Source organism: Macaca mulatta, chromosome 3 (assembly GCF_049350105.2).
Source record: "Macaca mulatta isolate MMU2019108-1 chromosome 3, T2T-MMU8v2.0, whole genome shotgun sequence".
Taxonomy (NCBI): Eukaryota; Metazoa; Chordata; class Mammalia; order Primates; family Cercopithecidae; genus Macaca; species Macaca mulatta.
Window position 1 is genome coordinate 50182732 of NC_133408.1, and position 23042 is coordinate 50205773.

At 51.2% G+C, this 23042-nt stretch overlaps 2 protein-coding genes and 4 long non-coding RNA genes across 40 annotated transcripts in view; 3 read left to right on the top strand and 3 right to left on the bottom strand.

Moving 5' to 3' along the window:
* The window catches only part of LOC144339792 (uncharacterized), an 18463-nt gene extending 11921 nt beyond the window's left edge, over positions 1 to 6542 (top strand). For both annotated transcript variants that reach the window (XR_013415168.1, XR_013415167.1), the window contains exon 2: positions 4197 to 6542. This is a non-coding gene — a long non-coding RNA (uncharacterized LOC144339792). The remainder of the gene's footprint in view (positions 1 to 4196) is intronic.
* The window catches only part of MDH2 (malate dehydrogenase 2), a 20496-nt gene extending 1682 nt beyond the window's left edge, over positions 1 to 18814 (bottom strand). Inside the window, exons 1-8 of one of the 7 annotated variants that reach the window (XM_015133288.3) lie at positions 18628 to 18814; positions 11113 to 11281; positions 8293 to 8376; positions 7714 to 7823; positions 5303 to 5428; positions 2228 to 2305; positions 1382 to 1481; positions 868 to 1019 (exon numbers count right to left, since the gene is read on the bottom strand). In XM_015133288.3, the coding sequence (XP_014988774.1) occupies positions 868 to 1019; positions 1382 to 1481; positions 2228 to 2305; positions 5303 to 5428; positions 7714 to 7823; positions 8293 to 8376; positions 11113 to 11281; positions 18628 to 18693 (885 nt within the window). In that variant the 5' untranslated portion in view covers positions 18694 to 18814. Of the gene's footprint in view, positions 1 to 867; positions 1020 to 1381; positions 1482 to 2227; positions 2306 to 5302; positions 5429 to 7713; positions 7889 to 8194; positions 8377 to 11112; positions 13213 to 13497; positions 13604 to 18627 lie in introns of those variants that run through there. The other 6 variants (XM_077996557.1, XM_077996554.1, XM_077996555.1 and 3 more) reach the window with 6 other exon arrangements.
* LOC144339803 (uncharacterized) lies at positions 13699 to 17673 on the top strand. Its single transcript, XR_013415179.1, has 2 exons — positions 13699 to 13892; positions 15448 to 17673. It is a non-coding gene; the product is annotated as an uncharacterized LOC144339803 (long non-coding RNA).
* Positions 15576 to 18239, bottom strand: LOC144339746 (uncharacterized). The gene is made up of 2 exons (XR_013415120.1): positions 17226 to 18239; positions 15576 to 16917 (listed from the first exon to the last, which is right to left on the bottom strand). It is a non-coding gene; the product is annotated as an uncharacterized LOC144339746 (long non-coding RNA).
* The window catches only part of STYXL1 (serine/threonine/tyrosine interacting like 1), a 56512-nt gene continuing 51523 nt past the window's right edge, over positions 18054 to 23042 (top strand). For 3 of the 28 annotated variants that reach the window (XM_077996570.1, XM_077996565.1, XM_028845652.2), the window contains exon 1: positions 18831 to 19041. The gene's annotated coding sequence lies outside the window, so the exon portion shown is untranslated. Of the gene's footprint in view, positions 18293 to 18830; positions 19194 to 22612; positions 22963 to 23042 lie in introns of those variants that run through there. The other 25 variants (XM_077996558.1, XM_015133291.3, XM_028845658.2 and 22 more) reach the window with 18 other exon arrangements.
* On the bottom strand, positions 19007 to 20671 carry LOC144339796 (uncharacterized). The gene is made up of 2 exons (XR_013415172.1): positions 20621 to 20671; positions 19007 to 20073 (listed from the first exon to the last, which is right to left on the bottom strand). It is a non-coding gene; the product is annotated as an uncharacterized LOC144339796 (long non-coding RNA).

Here is a 23042-nt window from a genome sequence, read left to right on the forward strand (position 1 = left end):
CCTGAATCAGGTGTCACTAAGTAGGTAAATGTCTGACATTGGCAAAAACAGACGTCTCTGCCACCGTCTCACCTCCAGAAACTGAGCAGTTTGTTTGGCGACAGCCTCAGTCCTCACCTCAACTCAATCCTCTCCTACTGCCTCCCCTGGCTCGAGGGCCTGAGAGCTGGGTGCGTCTCACCTGCAGGCCCCGCCACACCACACACCTGCACCGACACGAGGACAGAACTGCACTGTCGAGTGCCTGTCTCTCACCAAGGCCTGGGACCACAGCTGAAGGATCTTTCCACATTGGAGCATCTCTGAGAAAGGCCCTGGGGTGGCCCAAAGAGTCATGATACTTTCTGGTCACATGACGAAGGCAACCACACATCTGCCTGATTTCTGCCCACAGGTGAGAAATGGAAACTCGGCTTGAGAGCGTATGAGTGAGACCTAAGGGTTTCTGTTTGCTGAAGACTCAGGCTGTCTGGAGAGGACACACTCTGGAAGAGGAATTGGGCCTAGCAGCCCCCGCAGTCAGAACAAGACTAACAAGGAGCAACAGGGAGGTGTTCGGGCAGGGTGGGGAGGCCTCCCTGGGCTGCCTGGAGATGGAGTGTCTCATCAGTCAACATTCCTGTGGCTGCTGGGCACCCTCTGTCAAACTGCGGGGAAGGAGACCCACTTGCTGGGAGGTTCGCCCTTCACAGTCCATGATCCTCCCAGTTCTTCTTTCTCAGGTGTGCGTCCACCCTCGAAAACCCCAGCGCTTGCCAGGCAGGGACAGGAGGTTACTGCACAAAGGGCTGGGGAGAGCTCCTGAGGCTTAAGCAGAGGGAACGCTCCTTCTTCCACAGTCAGAAGGACCCATGCCCGGATACGTACCCCAAGCAGCAGTGGCGTGGAGAAGTAGGTACATTCCGTTTCCTGTGACTTAACGAAGGAACATTCCACAACACCTTCCTTTCCATTCATTGCATCCACAAGGGAGAAGACGAAGCGGGCGCCCGCATACGCCATGGAGAGGGTGGCAGAGCCTAGGGGGGCACAGGCAGGTCAGCCAGGATGGCGCCACACCGTGATGCCCAGGTGAGTCGTCCCGCCAGCCAAGAAACCTGCACACCTTCCAGCCTGACAGTCGAGAATTTCAGTCAGCACCCCTAATTTCTTTTTACTTATACATGAATGGTGTGGAATTGGCTCTGCCATCCTCAAAAATGACTCTTAACCCCACAAAGCAGGCCGAGCTGCCCTCTCACACAGGGATTTTCCACCAGGCAACTGCAAGTCAACACCGAAAAGGACCATCCGTGCCCAGGGACAAGCAGCATTTCTCCCCAACCCTAAGCTCTTGCAGGGCCTCACTGGCACCCAGCCCTGGGGCTGCCTAAGACTCTACCTGCTCCAGCTTTAGCCTTGACCACCTCCGTGCCGGCCTCCTGGATCCGCCCAGTGAGCGCCGTCAGCTGGTCCTGGGGAAAGTCCACCTTGGGGGTGCACTGCAAGCCAAGCGTGGGGTCAGTGAGTGGCTTCCGGCCCACGACTCCAGACCCACCGCCTCCCGTTCCCACTACTCCCGACCTCTCCTCTCCCTCCCATCACCAAGGCATGGGAAAGGTTTTCTGTAAAGAAGAAAAAGAAAACCTTTATAGAAAAATGACACACTACTCTGGGCACACTGCCTGTGGGGTAGCCCTGCTCCATAAGGAGCAGCAAAAAAATAATAATAAAAACATTAAAAAAACAAGACAAAGTCAAATCAACTCTGTTGGGAAGTGTGGTGAGTCCCCTACTCATTTGTTTTTTGAGGCCAGGGTCTTGCTCTGTCGCCCAGGCTTGAGTGGTGCAGTGGTACATCATAGCTCACTGCAGCCTCAACCTCCCAGGCTCAAGCAATCCTCCCGCTTCGGCCTCCCAAATGCTGGGATTACAAGTATGAGGCACTGTGTCCAGCCCTGGACACATTTTTGAAAAAAGCACCTCGCCCGCTCTGGCCTAACCAGTAACCCAGTGAGGTTCCCAACGGTGGTTCTCCTTGCGTGCTGGAGCCGGAGGGGCCCTGAGCAGCTTCCGCTCCAGGACTGACACCACCCTGCAGCAGAAGGGCGGGGCTGCCTACAACAGGAGCCATTCCAAAACCCTGCGCACGGTCAGGTCTTCTCCAGTCTGCCCGGACCGCCTCAGAGCAGGGCCTGGTAAAGGGGTTCCTGACCTGGAAGCCCCTCACAAGGTCACATGCGTATACCTGAGAGATCAGGGGGATGATGGTCTTCCCGGCATGGCCACCAATGACAGGGACGTTGACTCGAGCTGGATCCAAACCCTGGTGAACAAAGTGTGAAGCTGGATGAGTTAACAAGCTCTTTCGGTATGAAACATGTCACAGCCATCCACAGCCGCAACACTGGAAAAGCCCCGAGAACTCAGGGTGGAACAGTGAGCTGGGAGGAGGCCCTGTCCAGCCCCTGCTGCACTTGGATCTCCTGCCATGGAGCCCCAAAAGGCTGAGCATGAGCGCCAGCAGGTGCCGTGAGGGCTCGCCGCCATCTGGCAAGGCCACCGCAGGTCCTTCGTTCACAGTGAGCATTTGTGCCCACTGGGGATGGGCACAGGAGGATGCTGCCCCCTGCAGAGGCCCCCCCGCCAGGCCTGGCATCCTCTTTCCCAGAGTCGGCTCCACTCCCCAGGCACAAACCCAGACTCCTCCCCACACAGAACAATCCAAATTCCCTTTTCTTCAGGCCCCACGGAGCAAAATTCAAACCCATTCCAGGGCACCCAGGGGTGAGAAGTCTGGCGCCTCAAACAGTGATCGAGACAGAAAGAACAAACTGACTCTATGGGTCCAAACACCACAGTTCGAGGCAGGCTCATTTCTTAACCTGGAGGTACCACACCCCCAAGAATCTGTGAACCAGGTTTTTGTTTTGTTTTTTTAGACAGGTTCCTTTTAGATAGGTTCTCTATCTCCCAGGCTGGAGTGTAGTGGCACAATCTTGGCTGGCTGCAACCTCTGCCTCCTGGACTCAGTCATCCTCCCACCTCAGCCTCTGAAGCAGCACACATCTCCACACCCAACTTATGTTTTTTAAATGTTTTGTAGAGATGGGGTGTTGCCATGTTGCCCAGACTGGTCCTGAACTCCCAGGCTCAAGTCATCCTCCTGTGTTGGCTTCCCAAAGTGCTGGGATTCCAGGCATGCACCACTGCACCCGGCTGAACTAAGTATTTCTTAAAACAGACAATAACCTGGTGGGAGTAATGGCAGGGAGGGAACAACCGCCTGCCCCGATGGCCATGGCCGCTCAAGAGCCCAGCCCTAGGTTGGGAAATGAGGCTGGCCTGGGAGAGGGAGGATCAGTCTCATGCACGGGCAAAGCAGGATCAGCTTCATGGAGCTGGGGACCAAAGACCTGAGAGGTTTAGCTTGGCTGTGTGTAAGCACACAGGTGCGGGCACTGTGCGGTCACCAGGGACACGGGGCTGAAGGGACACAGCCCTGCTTTCCAGAGGCCTGTCCTCGAATACAAGACTCCTAAAAATGGATGTTCCAATGGTGCGTGCTAAGACAGGGGACAGGGCAGCTCTGCAGCAAAGGGGAACGTGGCATTGGCCTGGGAGGTCCTGGAGTCATGTTGAAAGGGAATATGGCAGGTGAAAGGATGAGGGAGGAACCAGCCATCGGAAGTTTAAGGATTGATATGCATTCTTGATATGATACAGGAAATTTCCAGAAGGTCAGGCAGCCGGGGGTAATGACAGTCCACTTCACTGTTGGAGGCGGGGCCAGGGGATCTCACAAGGGCCAAGGTACCCTGTCCCCAACTCTTAACAGTGAAGCTTCAAGGCTGAGACAGGACTGCCCAACAGGACTTCCTGTGAGGACAGAGGAGCCATATGTGGCCACGGAGCATCTTAAATGTAGTTTGTGTGGAAGAGGGATACAATTTTAATGTTATTTAACCATAAATAGCCACATGTAGCTAGTGGCAGCTGTGGTGCAGGGCAGGACTAGGGCCTGGGGTATGCCCAGCCCTGAGAGCCCATGAGAATGAACTCTGTTGCCTCCAGGACGCCAGGGGCTGTGCCTCTGGAGGTGGGAGGTGGTACCCTGCCTGGTGTGTCCACTTCCAGACTGTGGCAATCCCAGGGGAACTCTGTACATACCTGTGCTCACCTGCTCACTCAAACTGTCTTCTTCTTTTTTTTTTAAGAGACAGGGTTTTGCTCTGTCACCCAGGCTGGAGTGCAGTGGTGCAATCACAGCTCACTGCAGTCTCAAGTGGCCCTCCCACCTCAGCCTCCCAAAGTGCTGGGATGACAGGCATGAGCCACCGTGCCTGGCTTAAACTGTCTCTCGGACTCAAGTCTCTCTCCCATTCCGTGGAACTCCAAGGCCTGGGGCCATGCCTTTCGAACCTCTCTGATCCCCACACCTGTAACAGAGCCCCAGCACCAGGCCCTCAGGTACGTGCTGCCGTGTCTGCACCTCTAACTCCTCAGAAGCAGATGTGCCTGGCACTCAGGAGTAAAATGGAGGCCGAGGGTGCTGCGTGTGCACTTCCCACCACGCCGTACGCATAAACTCAAATCTGCCATCAGAACGAAAAGGGCTGAAGTTCAAGAGGAATCCTTTCTGGGGCCAAAGGAAGTGGTTCTGCAGGCTCCACAATGGAAGCGAGTCGAAAGCAGGCTGTGTGAGGCACTGAGGACTCCAGGCCTGGCACTGGCACCAAATCAAGCCAACCTCAAGCCACACCCAACAGCTCAGTCTCAGTCCAGCAGCCCAAGGGGCCAGGCCCGGACTCTCCAGGGTAAGGTACCACAGGCAACCCAAAAAAGTCAGTGCCAGGGACCAGGGCCAACAACAATTCTGATACTTTGGGACTTCCGCCACTTTCCTCAGTTCTTCATGTTTGTTAATTTTCCCACCCTTTATCTAGTGGCCAGCAGGTAAATCCACCTAGGACCAGTTTTCAGTGGGAAGGAGAAAGGGGAGGACTGGGGGAGCCCCGTCCAAGTCCAGCCACTGAGAAGCCCAGAGAAGGTTGTGAACCCACAGTGCTCTCGGCGAGAAGGAAGACAGCGAGAGCCGGGAGACAGACGCTGGCCAGAGTTGCCGCCGGTTGGGGCCAGGTGCCCGGAACCCACAGGAAACACGGGGGCTGCTTCCACCAAGAGGGTGAACTCTCAACACACTGAAAACCCCCAAGTGACATGCGACCTGGGCAGGCCCTGGTGTCTTCCATGCCCGTAAATGAGCACAGGTGGCGGGAGAGGTTCAGAAAGGTCACCTGAGCAACACTCACGCCGCCCTTACCTTCAGCTCTGCAACAAAGGTGTTGGCTCTGACGATGTCCAGGGTCGTCACGCCGAAGATCTTGCTGGGGTTGTACACTCCGTGCTTCTTGAAAACTTCTGCTGTGATGGGGATGGTGGAGTTAACCTAGGACATCCAAGAGACAGGCGTGGCTTGCCCTGGGTTCCAAGAGCAGGGCCAAGCCACAGAAGGAAAAGGGCTTTTTGTCAGACCTTCCCAAGGGTCTAACTAGTCCAAAGATGCCACATTAACCTGCCCTGTCTGATAACTGTGTACTGGCAAGCCACCCGCCCCAAAGGACACGCCACACCACGTGAACAAAGAAACCCTTAACTGTAGAGGATGCTTCTTCCCTTGGTGGCCCTTCAGCTATCAGCTGAAATGTGTGATGATGCCTTCACAGGCCACCTTCCGCGCGGCCGGGACTCACAGCTGCAGGGCCACTCCTGATGGGAGGGCGGCGCACAGTGGCTGTGTGCTCCAAGGAAGCAGGTCCACTGGCAGCTTGTTCCCTCTGTGCTACGACCCTGGCCAGGTCATCCTAACTCCCTGGGACCCAGTTTTTTCTTCTGTAAGCGGGAGAAACGACGACCTCATGAAGTCGTTGTAAAGACTAAATGACTTCATGCAGGGCGAGTGCTGAACACATCACCCGGCACGCCAGAAGATGACAGGACGGCGAGGTTTCTATCAGGCAATGGCTAGCTCACCGACAAAGGGAACAGCAGCTCTCTACTTGTGACCCACCACCCTGAGGAGGACGAGCTTCTGGGGAAGGCAGGACCCTCAGAGGCCAGGAGCACGAGCTCTGCATGCCTGCTGGCATCCACACCTCTCAGTGACATCACGGTCCCTGCCCCTTCACCTCAATCGATCCTCATCCTCAGACAGCAGGACCCAGCCTCTGCCGGGAAGGAGCAGTGAGGGGGCTGCTGTTAAACGAGCACAAGGCCCAGCAGGTCAAGCTGGGGAACCACGGCCGCCCTCAATGAGGGCGTGGCACTCAATGCTTCTGAGAGTAAGCAAAATCCAGTGAGTGGGGCCTGGGGGCTGTATGTGTCTACGACTGTGAGTGAAGGGATGGGGACGACAGGCCTAGGAATGGAAATCCTGAGGAGAATGCAGACAGTCCCACCTTATCCATGGTTTCACTTTCTGCTGTGTTAATTACCAGCAGTCAACTGAGGTGTGAACTTACTACATGGAAAATTTCAGAAATAAGTAACTCATGGGTTTTAAACCGGCTGGGCACAGTGGCTCATGCCTGTAATCCCCACACTCTGGGAGGCCGAGGCGGGAGGATCACCTGAGGCTGGGAGTTTGAGACCAGCCTGGCCAACATGGTGAAACCCCGTCTCTACTAAAAATACAAAAATTAGCTGGGCATCGTGGCGGGCACCTGTAATCCCAGCTACTCAGGAGGCTGAGGCAGGAGAATCGCTTGAACCCGGGAGGCAGAGGTTGCAGTGAGCCAAGGTCGCACCATTGCACTCCGACCTGGGCAACAGAGCCAAAAAAAAAAAGAAAAAAAAAATACCAAAAACAAACAAAAAAAACTGCATGCCATCCTGAGTAGCAGGATGAACTCTGGCTCCATCCCGCCCAGGACAGGGGTCAACCCTTTGCCCAGCATACTCATGCGTCTACACCACCTGTCCCTGAGTCACTTAGGAGCCATCTTGGTTATCAGAGCAGCTGTTGAGAGATCACAATGCTTGTGTTCCAGTTGCCTTCTTTTACTTTATAATGGCCCCAAAGCGCAAGAGTAGTGATGCTGGCGATTTGGAGAAATCAGAGAAGTCATTAAGTACTTCCCTTAAGCGAGAAGGCAAAAGTTCCTGACTAAAAGGAAAGAAACAACTTTTATTATAGTCTCTTGTAATGATTGTTTTACCATTAGTTGTTGTTAATCTCTCACTGTGCCTAGTTTATGAATTAACTTATCATAGGTGCGTATGCCTAGGAAAACACATGGTACATACAGGGCTCAGTACTTTCCACAATTTCAGGCACCTACTGGGCTCTTGGAACATACTGCCCCGGGTAAGTAGGAGCTACTGTGTCAAAAAGGGAATCAACGGACCACCACAATCACGGCCGAAAGGAGCCTTGAGAATGGATTTCTCTTTAGTGAGGAAACTAAAGCAGAGAGAGATGGGATCTGCCCAAAGCTCGCGGCTGTGACAACGCTCCCAACGCTCGTTCAGTTCATGCCGGAAGGGGTCCTTAGGAAACGCACGGACGGGCCTCTGCTTAGTGCACCCGACCTCTCCATCTCAGCCCCTTCATCTGTGTACCCCCTCATCTCCCCAGCACATCAGCAGCCTCTGCTGCAAATCATGAGCCTTCCACACACTGTCAGCGCCTAAGCGCCTGCCACAGCTGCAAGGGCCGGGCGCTGCCACACTCACCGGATTGGCAATGATGCAGATCATGGCTTCTGGGCAGTGCTGAGCACAGGCAGCAGCCAGGGTGGCCACAATCGTGGCATTGGTGTTAAACAGGTCGTCCCGGGTCATGCCTGGAAATGATCCAATATGAGATGTTAACAGAGAACACCACAAATTTCCAGACAGGCAGAATGTGCTGAGCGTCAGCTGTTACAGGAAATTTAGCCACTCAAGGTCCCCGTTTCAAGTCAGTCTTGCAGGGTAAACGATCCAGCACGATGAGTGCCAGAAGTGAGGTCTGTGTGGGTGGAGCGGGGAGGACAATATCTCAGAAGGACCACAGAGGTTTAATAAGAACCCCCGAGGTAGTGTGGCGCTGAGGAGAGGGAACGGCGTCTGTGCACAGAGGCACAGGGAAATGGCAAGACACTTTGATCCTAGGCCAACAAAGAGATGTGACCTTTACCCCACAGGCAACGGGAGCTGGTGGCATTTTCCCTACGAAAAAGCAACCGGATTAAACCCACTTTTAACAGAAAATGGGTTTAATCCCCACATCTTCAAGTGGGGAGGTACCAGACAAGGCTTTCAAACACAAACCTGGTTTTCTGGGGACTCCGGCCGGAATAACTACCACATCACAGCCTTTTAGGCAGTCAGGCAGCTGTTCAGGTCCGAGATAGCCTAGAACACACACCCCAAAAGAGAAATGTTACCGCTTTTGATTCAGAGAGGCCTGGAAAGTTCAGCCCTGGCCTTAATGCCAACTAATGGCCTCGAGAAAGGCTAGAAGCCCCACCTGTAATGTGACTTCCTTCTGTTAACGACTACTGCCCTGCGAGCTGACAATCCCTGTGGCAGGAACCCTCCCCTCCTACCCTGCTTTCCCCAACCTCTTCTTGCCCAGGCCCCAGCTAGAATGGGTCAAGCCCTCCAGGTTTCCACAAAAGCAAACTGAGCCACTGCTTGTCTTCATCCTACTCGTGAGCATTGTAAGTCACTCTTGGCCTCCAGTCAGAATGAGGAGCTGCTCGTTCCCCACCACCATCCTGATGAAAACTCCTTTTTTTTTTTTTTTGAGATGGAGTCTTGCTCTGTCACCCAGGTTGGAGTGCAGTGGTACGATCTTGGCTCACTGCAACCTCCACACCTCCCGGCTTCATGTGATTCTCCTGTTTCAGCCTCCCAAGTAGCTGGGATTACAGGCGTGCACCACCACATTTGGTTTAATTTTTGTATTTTTAGTAGAGAAGGGGTTTCACCAGGTTGGCCAGGCTGGTTTTGAACTCCTGAACTCAAGTGATCCACCCACCTTGGCCTCCCAAAGTACTGGGATTACAGGTGTGAGCCACTGTGTCGGCCCAAACTCCTTGATCAGAAGGCAATGAAGGCCAGGAAAGGAAACACCCTGTGCTGACAGACTCTAAATATTACTATTTCGTTTACTCCTATCATCTGAAGGAAAAAGTATGTTTTCAAAGATTTCAGGGAAATTTGCTAAAATATCCAAAATCTGCTTTGATCTTGACTTTTTCCTTAATGCAGGAGCCTTCTTAACCCAAATATACAGCCCAAAAGAAAACGGGCAACCCGTTCAGAGAACTCTGGAAGGTGCATGAACATAAAATTTTTTTTTTTTTTTTTTTTTGAGACGGAGTCTTGCTCTGTCGCCCAGGCTGGAGTGCAGTGGCCGGATCTCGGCTCACTGCAAGCTCCGCCTCCCGGGTTCACGCCATTCTCCTGCCTCAGCCTCCCGAGTAGCTGGGACTACAGGCGCCCGCCACCTCGCCCGGCTAGTTTTTTGTATTTTTTAGTAGAGACGGGGTTTCACCGTGTTAGCCAGGATGGTCTTGATCTCCTGACCTCGTGATCCGCCCGTCTCGGCCTCCCAAAGTGCTGGGATTATAGGCTTGAGCCACCGCGCCCGGCATGAACATAAAATTTGCCAGGCAGCCTCCCCAGTTATTTACACCAACTTAAGACTCATGTAAACGCCATCAGACACGGTATCCTCATATGCTGTCGGAGGGGAAAGAAATCAGTAGAACCTTTCTGGAAAGCAATTTGGAGCTTTATAGTAAATGCTTTGAAATATTCATACCTACTAATTCTATGTTTAGAACTCTAAGACTTAAACAAGATGTAAAGACAAAGATACGTACTGTAGCTTATATTAATACATTTATATTTACAGAAGCAAACAGGAATCAGTCAATGGTCAACAGCAGAGCTATCATAAATGATAAATTACAGCTTTAAAAATAATTTTATCAAGAAGTTGGGCTGGGCACAGTTGCTCATGCTCATAATTCCAGCACTTTGGGAGGCCGAGATGGGTGGATCACTTGAGGTCAGGAGTTCTAGACCAGTCTGGCCAACATAGTGAAACCCCGTCTCTACTAAAAACACAAAAAGTAGCTGGGCACGGTGGCACGCGCCTGTGGTCCCAGCTACTCGGGAGGCTGAGGTAGGAGAATCACTTGAACCCAGGATGGGGAGGTTGCAGTAAGCCAAGATTGTGCCACTGTATTCCATCTGGGACACAGAGCAAGATACTCTGTCTCAAAAAAAAAAAAAAAAAAAAAAAAAAAAAGAATTTGGTGACATGCAAAAATGTTGATATATTGTGAAGTTTAAATAAACAGCATATATAAATATATATATTTATGGATGATATTATTTTTGAGACAGGGTCTCACTCTCTCACCTAGGCTGAAGTGCAGTGGTGCAATCAGGGCTCACTGTAGCCTCAACCTCCTGGGCTCAAGTAATCCTCCTACCTTAGCCTCCCAAGTAGCTGGGATGACAGGTACGCACTATCACGCCTGGCTAGTTGTACTTTTTGTCGAGATAGGGGTCTCGCCATGTTGCCTGGACTGATCTTGAACTCCTGGACTCAAGTAATCCTCCCGACTTGGCCTCCCAAAGTGCTGGGATTATAGGCATGAGCCGCTGCACTGAGTCCAGTGAATCATTTCCCGACAACATTTACTGAATATCCGACACTGCCTTCCACGGACGGGCAGGTTTCCCAAAGAGGCCGTGCTTTTTGAGAAGCTGGCAAGACAACGCTGGGGTAGAGAGAAGGCAGCCCGCAGCTGGGACCACCACCTTACTGTCCCCAAATCCTCACCACAGGTTGCCGACACTTCCCTCTTCCCCCCTTCATACAACTTTTCAAATCAGAAAAAGTAGAAAATGGGATGATTAGGGTACCTCACATTTCTAAAAGACACTGCTATTTCAATTTTTACAGACTCAAGTCCAACAGGGTGTAATCACTTGTAAAAGTTAAATTTAAAACAAACAGAGAAACCCCAGGTCTCTAAACATTTAGTTTCATCTAAGAATCTTACTGAAAACTCAGATCCTGGCCTACTGGGGACAGGAGGCAAGTCTCCAGGGTCACACGCCCAGTACCTTTCACAACAGCTTTGGTCTCGATGTGGCTCAGATCTGCGGCCACTCCGGGTGTGTGCGCGATATCATAGAGGGTCAGGCGGCTCACCAAGGGGCTGTTCTTCAGGAGAAGTGAAAGCGGCTGCCCGATGCCTCCAGAGGCCCCTAGCACAGCTACTTTAGCATTGTTCTAAAAAAGAGGCACAGAGAAAGGACTCTTAGGACGAAATGAGCATGAAAAGGATTCACATGGTATCCTGTAAAAATATTGCACTTGGCCTCTTTTTACTGCAGTTGCCAAAGCCAGATACAATCATTGTATTTGTATCAGTCTCATTCTGGAAGAATTCAGGACCTTCATTCCAAAGGTCCACTTTCAAATGGGGAGAATTTACGCCTGTAGAGGGTGTGATACTCAGGGCACTTCAAAACCCTCCTGAAAGATGAGGAACAAGCTGGACTCCATCAGGCAGCTGGACTGGTAATAGCAGCCTTACCTCCAACCTGCAGCTTTACAAACTATGAACACACTGAGTGCCTAGTAACAGGCCTCCCAGTAACTGAGGCTGCAGGAAGATCCCTGCTGGCTCTGGAGGAGACAGGTAATGAGATGCATTAGGGGCAGAGAGAACACTGTCACAGAGGCCCCTTGTGCAAGAGGGCAGACAAGGGTGCGGCGATCAACTCCCTGCAGGGGTGGGGAATCAGGGAAGGTTCATCCAGGTAGCAAACTTGTGGCTGGAGCCTCAGGCAGGATGAGTAGCGCCTAACAAGAGGGGGAAGGGGTTATGTACATGGGGAAAGGCTCCAACCCTCCTAGGCGAGTCAGATCTGTCATCTTGGGCTCCAGTATCTCATACCGTTTCTCCAGCCTAGGTGTGTATCAGAGCCACCTGCTGAGCTAATGAAGCCCACCCAAGACTAGGCTCCTGGAAGCGGGATGGGGCTTAGGCCTTGGCATTTTTGCCATTTTCCCCAGATGATTTTGATATCAAACAGTTTGAGAATCACTGTTTCATACCAGGCTAATCAGATGAACAGGCAGCAAAGTAGCAGCTGGCCCTGGGCATTTCAGCTTGGAACAGTTAGGAAAGTGATGGGGTGAAAGTGACCTGGCCCCACATCCGGCAATCACTCCTGTGAGCCCCGCAATTGGCAATCACTCCCGTTATTCAAAGGCACTCTTACCCTCTGTCTCACTCAAGGTCTGACCAAAATTCCAGCCGCCCCCAGGGAGCTTGTTTCTGATCTAAAATCACAAATGAGAAGCAGAGCCGATTCCTGGCAGGCAGCTGCCAGTGGGGGAAGAGGCAAACCAAGTGGCAGACACAGGAACTCCTGGCACCGTGTGTGGTCATCTGAGGTCTGACAGCATCACTGCACAATCTTCTACAGTAGCTGAGGCCAGCTAATAACAGGCTTTGGTTATCAGAAACCAAAACCAAACAAACCAAAATCCGAACCAAGACACTTACACGGTGCGTTTCTGCTCCGGAAATTAAACTGTGGAAGGGCACACAACCCACATTTGAATTCAAACAGGTTTTTGAGTTTCAAGTTGGTGCTTTAAAGGTGAAACCCTGGCTGCCTGGAAACTTGAACCTGTCAGACCCGCTCAGAACCTGAGGTCGGGCAGCCTCATCCACTTCTGGATCTTCAACTCTCACTCCCACATCTTGTGTGAGTCTTAGGGACTCCCAAATCCCAGTTCTGCATTCCCAGCTCTGTTAGGCACTCCATGGGTTCCACAAACTCATTTGTCCATTGATCCTGCCCCCAACCTCCATCCCTGGTCCCAAATGGCACTTGTGTTCACTGAACGTAAACTTTTAAAACCATCTTCTGCCGCCTCCTTCTTCTGCCGCCTCCTTCTTGTCAGAGACATCAAATCAGGACATGAAGAACTTGGCAGCTCAACCTCCCTCCTGACCCACTCCTCCTCTTCATTCTATTCCATTATCTAACTTAGGTACTCAGCGACACCTCCGAAGCACCCTTCCCCAAAATCAAAGTTTTAATCATTTCACTCTCGTGCTCAAATATCTAGCTGGCATGGTGGTGTGCACCTGTAGTCCCAGCTACTCAGAAGGCTGAGGTGGGAGGATCACTTGAGCCCAGGAGCTGAGGCTACCATGAGCCATGCTGGTGCCATTGCACTCCAGCCTGGGCAACAGAGAAGGATTCCATCTCTTTAAAAAACATCTTCTGGGCAGGGCGCAGTGGCTCACACCTGCAATCCCAGAACTTTGGGAGGCTGAGGTGAGTGGATCACCTGAGGTCAGGAGTTCGAGACCAGCCTGGCCAACACAGCAAAACCCCATCTCTACTAAAAATACAAAATTAGCCGGGCATGGTGGTGCGCGCCTGTAATCCCAGCTACTCAGGAGGCTGAGGCAGGAGAATTGCTTGAACCCAGGAGGCGGAAGTTGCAGTCAGTGGAGATCGCGCCACTGCACTCCAGCCTGGGCGACAGAGCAAGATTCTGCCTCAAAAAAAAAAAAAAAAAAAAAAACTTCCAAAGCTTTCATGCCTCCAGCATTCAGCCAGGGCAGTGGTTTCACAGGAGAGTACCCAGGACAATCCCACCAGGGCGGAGGATGAAGATGCATTTTTTTTTTTTTTTTTTGAGATGGAGTCTCACTCTGTCGCCCAGGCTGGAGTGCAGTGGAGTCATCTTGGCTCACTGCAAGCTTTGCCTCCCGGGTTCACGCCATTCTCCTGCCTCAGCCATCCGAGTAGCTGGGACTACAGGCGCCCGCCACCGTGCCCGGCTAATTTTTTGTATTTTTAGCAGAGACGGGGTTTCACCGTGTTAGCCAGGATGGTCTTGATCTCCTGACCTCGTGATCCGCCCACCTCGGCCTCCCAAAGTGCTGGGATTACAGGCATGAGCCACTGCGCCTGGCCCTATCTTTTCTTTTTGAGATAGGGTCTCCCTCTGTCGCCCGGGCTGGAGTGCAGTGGTGCGATCTTGGCTCAGTGCAACCTCTGCCTTTTCGGTTCAAGCCATCCTCCCCACCTTAGCTGTAGCTGGGGCTACAGGTGTGCACCACCATGCCCGGCTAATTTTCGTTTTTTTTGTTTATAGAAATGAAGTTTTGCCACATTGCCCAGGCTGGTCTCAAACTTCTGAGCTCAAGTGATCCTCCCACCACAGTCTCCAAAAGTGCTGGGATTGCAGGTGTGAGCCACCAAGCCCGGCCTGTCTCTATCTTTATCTAACAAAGAATTAATCTCTACCAAGAAATGGACTGACCTGCACCCTCACTAGGGCACTTAAATGGATCAGTCCCACGTGTACATAAGGTGAACACAACATGGGGGAGGGAGGCGAAGAGGACTGTTTCACTGATTGCTTTCACTGTGTCAGGGTGATGTCACTGTTTGTATATTACAGGACGTCATCAGCTTAAGTTAATATTTACAAAACCACGATCCTTAAGTAGTGTAATCTTTACCATGCTTTGCAATGAGATGAAAATCTTTGGTGGTCCGGAGGTTAGATCATGATCTCCTTGTCAAAGAGCTGTCTTCCAGACCTGCTGACCTTTGCTGGGGGGCAGAGTGGCTACCAACAGCACACTGCTTGGCAACTGTGTTGAAAACGGACATACAGTAACACCGTCTTTATCTGTAAATTTTAACACCTTATAATGTGTTATGTTTGTTTTAAAATTTTGACTTCAGTTTATATTGTAATGTATATATTAGTACATATATGTATCAGTAAATATATTGGAGCTATGTGCTTTCTACATTTTTACTATTAAAGATACAGGATCTAGCTGGGCGCAGTGGCTCACACCTGTAATCCCAGCACTTTGGGAGGCTGAGGCGGGTGGATCACCTGAGGTTGGGAGTTTGAGACCAGTGCGACCAACATGGAGAAACCTTGTCTCTACTAAATATACGAAATTAGCCAGGCGTGGTGGTGCCTGCCTGTAATCCCAGCTACTCGGGAGGCTGAGGCAGGAGAATGGCTTGAACCCAGGAAGTGGAGGTGAGCCGAGATCGCACCACTGCACTCCAGCCTGGGCAACAAGAGCAGAACTCCGTCTCAAAAACAAAAACAAAAAACAAGATCCGAAGTCTGGAGACCACTGCACCATGGGCTCGAGTCCATCTCTCTTTCTGCTTTCATCAGCTACCCTCTCAACAACGTTGCTTGTATGACCAACAGGCATTTTAAAATGAACATATCTAAAACTCAGCTCCCAGCTGGGTGCGGTGGCTCACACCTGTAATCCCAGCACTTTGAGAGGCCGAGGTAAGTGGATCACTTGAGGTTAGGAGTTGGAGACCAACCTGGCCAACACGGTGAAACCCCATCTCTACTAAAAATACAAAAAAAATTAGCTGGGCATGGTGGCAGCACCTGTAATCCGAGCTACTGGGGAGGCTGAGGTGAGAGAATCACTTGAGCCCAGGAAGCAGAGGCTACAGTGAGCTGAGATCACGTCACTGTACTCCAGTCTGGGTGACAGAGCGAGACTCTGTCTCAATAAATAAATGAATAAATAAAACTGAGCTCCTGGTATCTTCTCCCTGCCTAAACCCACTCTCTTCCATAAGTCTTGCCTATCTATTTCAGCCCAACTCCAAGGCCCCATACCTTGGTGTCATCCATGACCCTTATCCAATCACAGATCAGCAAACCCTTCTGGTACCATCAACAAACACCCAGAATGTAACCATTTCTTACCACCTGCACCTAGATGACCACAATGAACTCCTAATTCACCTTTTTCTCGCTTCTAAGACCATCTTGTTAATTGGAAGAGCAAGTCATTACGCAGCTGAAAACCCTCAAATGGCCACCCTATTTCTGAGAAAAAACCGAAAATTTTACAAGGCCTGCTCTGTTACCTCCACTGCTTTCTCTGAACTACCCTAGCCTCGTGTTCTCAAACCTTAGAGGCATGCCCCATGCTTCTCCAAGGGCTCTCAGCTACGTCCTGAGACGTATCCCGTACCTGGAATACTCTTTCCATATGGTGTGATCTCTGCTTCCTTCAGACTTTTACTCAAACATCTCATTCTGGGTGAGCCTACCCTGGCTGATGTAAAATTGCTACCCTTGGTTGGGAGTAGTGGCCCATGCCTGTAATTCTAGCACTCTGGGAGGCCAAGGAGACCAGCCCGGCCAGAGGCAGGAGGATCACTTGAGCCCAGGAGTTAGTTGCAGTGAGCTGAGATGGCGCCCACTGCACTCCAGCCTAGAAGACAGAGTGAGACTCTGTCGGGACCATCCTGGCCAACATGGTGAAACCCCGTCTCTACTAAAAATACAAAAATTAGCGGGGTGTGGTGGCGCACGCCTGTAGTTCCAACTACTTGGGAGGCTGAGGTAGCAGAATCGCTTGAACCTGGGAGGCAGAGGTTACAGTGAGCTGAGATCATGCCACTGCATTCCAGTCTGGCGACAGAGAGACTTTGCCTCAAAAAATAAATAAATAAAATTGGTACCCTCTTCCCTAACACAAGCACCCTACAATCCCCATTTTTCCTGTATGTTCATCACTATTTTAAGATACCTTATAGTGGGGCAATAAGTAAAATATCTAGTAATTTCCATGAGAGCAGGGACTTCTGTTTTGTTCACCGATGTATTTCCAGTACCTAGCTTAATAAATATGTCGCATATCTGAAGGTCCTACCAAAACTCAACCTCTCCCAGGACATCACTCTTCCCTGTCCTAGCTTTGGTCGGCTGCCCCTCCCCCACACCTCATCGCCTCCTGTTCTAAGCTCACTCATTCCCTAAGACCTTCATCGCCTCCACCTATCCTAAATTTACTCATTCCCTAAGACCTTCATCGCCTCCACCTGGCCTAAGTCTACTCATTCCCTAAGACCTTCATCGCCTTCATGTGTCCTAAGTCTACTCATTCCCTAAGACCTTCATCGCCTCCACCTGTCCTAAGTCTACTCATTCCCTAAGACCTTCATCGCCTCCACCTATCCTAAATTTACTCATTCCCTAAGACCTTCATCGCCTCCACCTGGCCTAAGTCTACTCATTCCCTAAGACCTTCATCGCCTCCACGTGTCCTAAGTCTACTCATTCCCTAAGACCTTCATCGCCTTCACGTGTCCTAAGTCTACTCATTCCCTAAGACCTTCATCGCCTCCACCTGTCCTAAGTCTACTCATTCCCTAAGACCTTCATCGCCTCCACCTGGCCTAAGTCTACTCATTCCCTAAGACCTTCATCGCCTCCACCTGGCCTAAGTCTACTCATTCCCTAAGACCTTCATCGCCTCCACCTGGCCTAAGTCTACTCATTCCCTAAGACCTTCATCACCTCCACCTGTCCTACTCGTTTCTGTCCCAAGTACCACTTCTCACTTAATTTGGTATCCCCTGCAGCACCCAGCATAGTCGTTGGCAAGCACAGGAACTTAATGGACTTATCTGTATACAGCTGGGCCCCTACTTTACCACAGCTCAAAAGCATTTGGTACATTCAACTTACGATGGGGTTGCGTGTGGGAAGCCAATGCGAGTTGAAAATATACAAAGTTAAACTCGCCTTTTGACTTAGGATCTATTATCAACTTGCGATGGGTACCGGAAACAGCCATCAATCCAGGAGCATTTGTATTTATTTTTCAAATGAACTGGATGTACAGGAAACCGGAGGAGAGAAGTTCAATGATAAATTTGGATTCCCCTTTAAAATTACCTCCCTCCTGGGTGTCGTAATTAAAAGGCAATGCGGGCACCTCCTGGGTTCTCAAACTTAGGTTTAATTAGATTCACTTGGTAAAAATGCGGAAACCCCGGTCTTATGCTTCTTCAATGAGACCAGGCCTCTGTTTTTTATTAGCTTTCCGGTGATTCTGACACACAGCAGAGTTTAAGAACCACCGTTCTAGAAGATGGCTAAAAATAGCCTAGGCTTAAGTGGTCGCTGGCCAAGTCAAGCACTGTGTTAAGACACCTGGCGGCAGGCTCAGTCCGCCCACAGCAGGAGAGATCCTCCAGAAAGGTTAAGAGGAAGCCGTCTTCAGGTCAGAAGCGCTGAATTCTAATCCTCTGGCCAGATGACTGTGTAACCCTGGCCCAGTTCTCTAGCCTCGGTTTGTCCATACTATGGAGTCAGAAATTATACGATTTCTTTTATTCACGCACAACTCACACGGATGCTGCAAGAAGGAGATTAGCTATATTAAACCAATGAAAAACTGCAGAAAAAAACGTAAGTTTACTTTCAGATCCAGAGCCCCGGTTTCCTAACCTTGAAGGCGTGCAGGCCCTCTGGGGAATCTGGGAGACCTGGGGGGAGCCCTGCCAAATAAATGGACCGGCCCTGGAGCGGGACTACCTCGCCCCCTTCTCCCCGGCTTTCTCCCCCGCATCTCCAGGCCAGTGTCAGGGCCTGCCCCGGGCGCCACAATCTCCAGCCAGTGCCGGGCAGCCCTGCGGTCCAGGCTGGCCTGGAGAGGGTCAGAGCTGCTCGCGAACCGGGGACGCACGTGGCCTGGGCCGGGGAGGGGGGTGCTCCGCCTGCAAGCCGCCCCTCGTCGGGCCTACCTGGGCCGAGGTGCTGAAGCTGCGGCGGAGAGCAGCGCTGGCAGGCCGGGCGAGGGCGGAAAGCATGGCTGGAGCGGGAGGGGCGCCGACGGGCAGACACAGGAGCTGCTGCTGACAGGCAAGTGACTCCAACGACCTCCACACTCCGCAGCGGTCCCGGCTCTGCTCCGTGGGGCCTCGCGAGAGTGACCGGACTTCCGGTCGCGCTCACCTCCGGGATTTCGTGAGATCACGGCCACTTCCGGGAGTCGGAAAGGAAGGTTCCGGGACGCCCCTGGCAACCCTGGTGTTTGGCTGGGTCATAGCGTGGCCGGTGGAGGACGTGTGGTCGGAGTGGGAGGGGCAGTCCGCACCCAAGAGGTAGAAGAGGACGGGCTTTAGGCTGGAAGCGCCTTAGAGGAGCCATTTTTCCAGGTGGGGTCCCAGGCAGAGAGGCTCGGACAGGGAACCTGGCCAGAGTCGCGCAGCCCGGGAGGTGGAGTGAGTCCCAGACCCGAGACCCTGTCCTCACCCAAACCCATCCCTTCCGCCCCTGGAGACCAGCGGGGGCTCTGAGCTCCGGAAAGGCACGGGCTGGGGAGGCTGAGAGTCCTTGGGCGGGGTGGGAGGAAGAGGTCATCTCCTCAGATCCGGGCCGTCGTCCCCCAAGTTGCAGAGACCCTTGGGTTCGTACAAAAAATTCATACAAAAAATACAAAAAATTCGCCGGGCGTCGTGGCGTACGCCTGTAATTTCAGTTACTTGGGAGACTGAGGCAAGAGAATCTCTTGAACCTGGGAGGCAGAGGCCAAGATTGCGCCAATGCACTCCAGCCTGGGCAACAAGAGCAAAACTCTATCTTGGGGAAAAAAAAAAAGTATCAATACAAGAGAGTTTATGGCGACTGCTGTACTCTCCTTCCTCTCTTCCACTTCTTTATTGAACTGCTAAGATATGCCAGCCTGGCTGGGGGCAGTGGCTCACGCCTGTAATCCCAACATAGCAAGACCCAATCTCTATATTTCATTTTTAAAAGAAAAAAAATTTTCAAAAAAGATACGCCAGCCCAATTTGGGAGCTGAGTGTTCTGCTGTGAACAGGATCTACACATTCTTTGCCTTTAGGGAGCTCAGTCTAGTGGGAGAGACAAGTAAATTGCAAGCAGCACAAATGAACAACAATAGAAGTGTGAAGTGCTGTAGGGACGCAGAGGAGGTACGTTTAACCCAGGATTGGGATGGGGGTAGGCGCTGTGTGAGAGAGGACCTTCCAAAGCTGAGATGTGGCCCCATATAGTGGGTCATGCCTGTAATCCTAGCACTTTGGGAGGCCAAGGCGGGAGGATTGCTTGAGGCCAGAAGTGTGAGACTAACCTGGGCAACATAGTGAGACCTCCCATCTCTCTCTCTATATATGTATATATAATAGATTTTTTTAATGTTAATTTTTATTTTTTTGAGACAGAGTCTTTGTCATCCAGGCTGGAGTGCAGTGCACAATCTCTGCTCACTGCAGCCTCTGCCTCCCAGATTCAAGCAGTTCTCCTGCCTTATTCTCCTGAGTAGCTGAGATTAGCGTGCCATCACACCTGGCTAATTTTTTTGTTTTTAGTACAGACAGGGTTTCACCATGTTGATCAGACTGGTCTCGAACTCCTGACCTTGTGATCCACCCGTTTCAGCCTCCCAAAGAGCTGGGATTACAGGCGTGAGCCACCGTGCCCGCCCTTGTGTATATTTTTAAAATTAAAAAACAAACACCGCCAGGCAAGGTGGCTCATGCCTGTAATCCCAGCAGTTTGGGAGGCTGAAATGGATTACTTGAGGCCAGGAGTTCGAGACTAACCTGGCCAAAAATGGTGAAACCCCGTCTCTACTAAACATGTAAAAATTAGCCCAGCATGGTGGTGCACACCTGTAGCCCCAACTACTCTGGAGGCTGAGGCAGGAGAATCGCTTGAACCCCAGAGGTGGAGGTTGCATTGAGCCGAGATCACCTCATCACCTCACTGCACTCCAGCTTGGGCGACAGAGAAAGACTCAAAAAAAAAAAAAAAAAAAAAAAGCGCCAGGTGCGATGACTCACGCCTGTAATCCCAGCACTTTGGGAGGCCGAGGCGGGTGAATCACCTGAGGTCAGGAGTTTGAGACCAGTCTGGCCAACATGGCGAAACCCCATCTGTACTAAAAATGCAAAAAGTAGCTGGGCATGGTGGCATGTGCCTGTAGTCCCAGCTACTTGGGAGACTGAGGCAGGAGAATTGCTTGAACCGGGAGATGGAGGTTGCTGTGAGCCGAGAGTGTGCCATTGCACTGCAGCCTGGGTGACGAGCGAAATTCTGTCTCAGAAGCACACACACACAAAGCAGATAAGCTGAGACATGCTGGAAGAATAGAGTAGGTGTTTTTCAATGGAACTTTTAATTCCAGAGGAGGGAGAGATCCTTTGCCTGGGAATCGGAATTGTCAAAGGAGGGGCACTAGGACCTGGATATTTAACAATAGGAAATGTTTAGACAGGAGAGGAGGAGAAAAAGGGCCAAATAACCTGGAGGGGGAAAAAATAAGCATAGGCCAGTATTCAGGGGACAGTAAATAGATCATTTATTTTGGAATGGGGACATTAGGACAAGCAGTGTCCCTTATCACTGACTGCATACTCTGGTAATTATTTACTCCTCTGTAAATTAGAACTAAGAGCACCTCGGAGCCTGGTACTCTTTCATCTCTGTGCCTTTTTTTTGTCCAGCATGTGACTGGGCTGAGAGTGGACCTCAGTGAATTTGAGGAGAGTTGAATGGTTTTAGTTACAGCTGGAAACAGCAGATTGGGAAAAACTAGATTGTGCTGGTCCTATGAGTTTGTATTTCATTTCTTGGGAAGCAAGTGTTTTTGTTTTTGTTTTGTGATGGAGCCTCACTCTGTTGCCCAGGCTGGAGTGCAGTGGCGTGATTTTGGCTCACTGCAACCTCCGCCTCTGGGTTCATGCGATTCTCCTGCCTCAGCCTCCTGAGTAGCAGGGGTTACAGGCATGTACCACCACACCTGGCTAACTTTTGTATTTTTAGCAGAGACAGGGATTTGTCATGTTGGCCAGGCTGGTCTCGAATTTCTGACCTCAAGTGATCTGCCCGAGTCCGCCTCCCAAAGTGCTGGAATTACAGGCATGAGCCACTGTGCCTGGCCAATCAGAGGCTTTTGTGACACGGCCAGAACTGGGTTTGAGGAAGATTTGACTGACCTCACATGCTAAGGATTCCCAGAGAAAAAAAAAGAGGGCAGGGAGATTGTTTAGGAATCTATTTTATGGATGACAAAGGTCTGAATTATGGTGGTGGCCATAGAAATGGAGTGGGTGGGGCCAGTGTGGGAGAAGTGTCATGGGAAGAATGGGTGAGAGTCGTGCTCATCTGGGTTTGAGGAATGAATGAAAGGGGTGTGGAAAGTACATAAAGAGGGAAGTCGGGTTACACCAAAGAGCTCCATTTTAGATGGGCTTAATTGGGAGTGATGCTGAGTTGTCCGTCAGTGGTCTGGGCCAGGCTCATGCCTGTAATCCCAGCACTTTGAGTATCCAACACGCACGATCATTTGAGCTCAGGAATTCAGGATCCACCTGGATAACATGGCAAAACCCGGTTTCTACAAAAAGTACAAAAATTCTCTGGGCATGGTGGTGTGCACTTGTAGTCCAAACTACCTGAGAGGCTGACACGGAATGATCGCTTGAGTTTAAGCGATCTGGAGAGGTAGAGGCTGCAGTGAGCCATGATTGCACCACTGCATTCTGACATGTGTGACAGAGCAAGATTTGTCTCATTTAAGGAAAAAAAAGAACGGTGGGATTGAAACTCAGAGGCCAGGGCAGAAGTCACCTCTGTAAAGGGGGAGCGTTGAGACCATGAGCAATAAACTGGAATCACAGATTGTCAGGCTCGCTCCCACATCTGGAATTCAGTTCCCTCCACATTCCTCCCGAGTTCCTCTTCCACAGAAGAGCCTTCCACAGAAGGCTACCTCCCAAGCCTTCTACTTGGGCCATCCCAAACAACTTGACTACCAGAAAAGCCTCACATTTGGCCGGGTGCAGTGGCTCTTGCCTGTAATCCCACCACTCTGGAAGGCCAAGGTGGGAGGATCACTTGAGCCCAGGAGTTTGAGACCAGCCTAGGCAACACAGGGAGACCCTGTCTACAAATAATAAAAATAAGCCAGTCATGGTGGTATGTGCCTGTGGTCCCAGTTACTCAGGAAACTGAGGCAGGGGAATTGAGGCTGGGAGGTCGAGGCTGCCGTGAGCTGCACCCCAGTCTGGGTGACAGAATGAGACCCTATCTCAAAGGAAAAAAAAAAAAAGGCCTCACATTCAGCTCCTATCTGCCTCTAAGGAAATACCAAGGTAATTAACAACAGTCTTAATGGCTGCTGTTTCAAGCA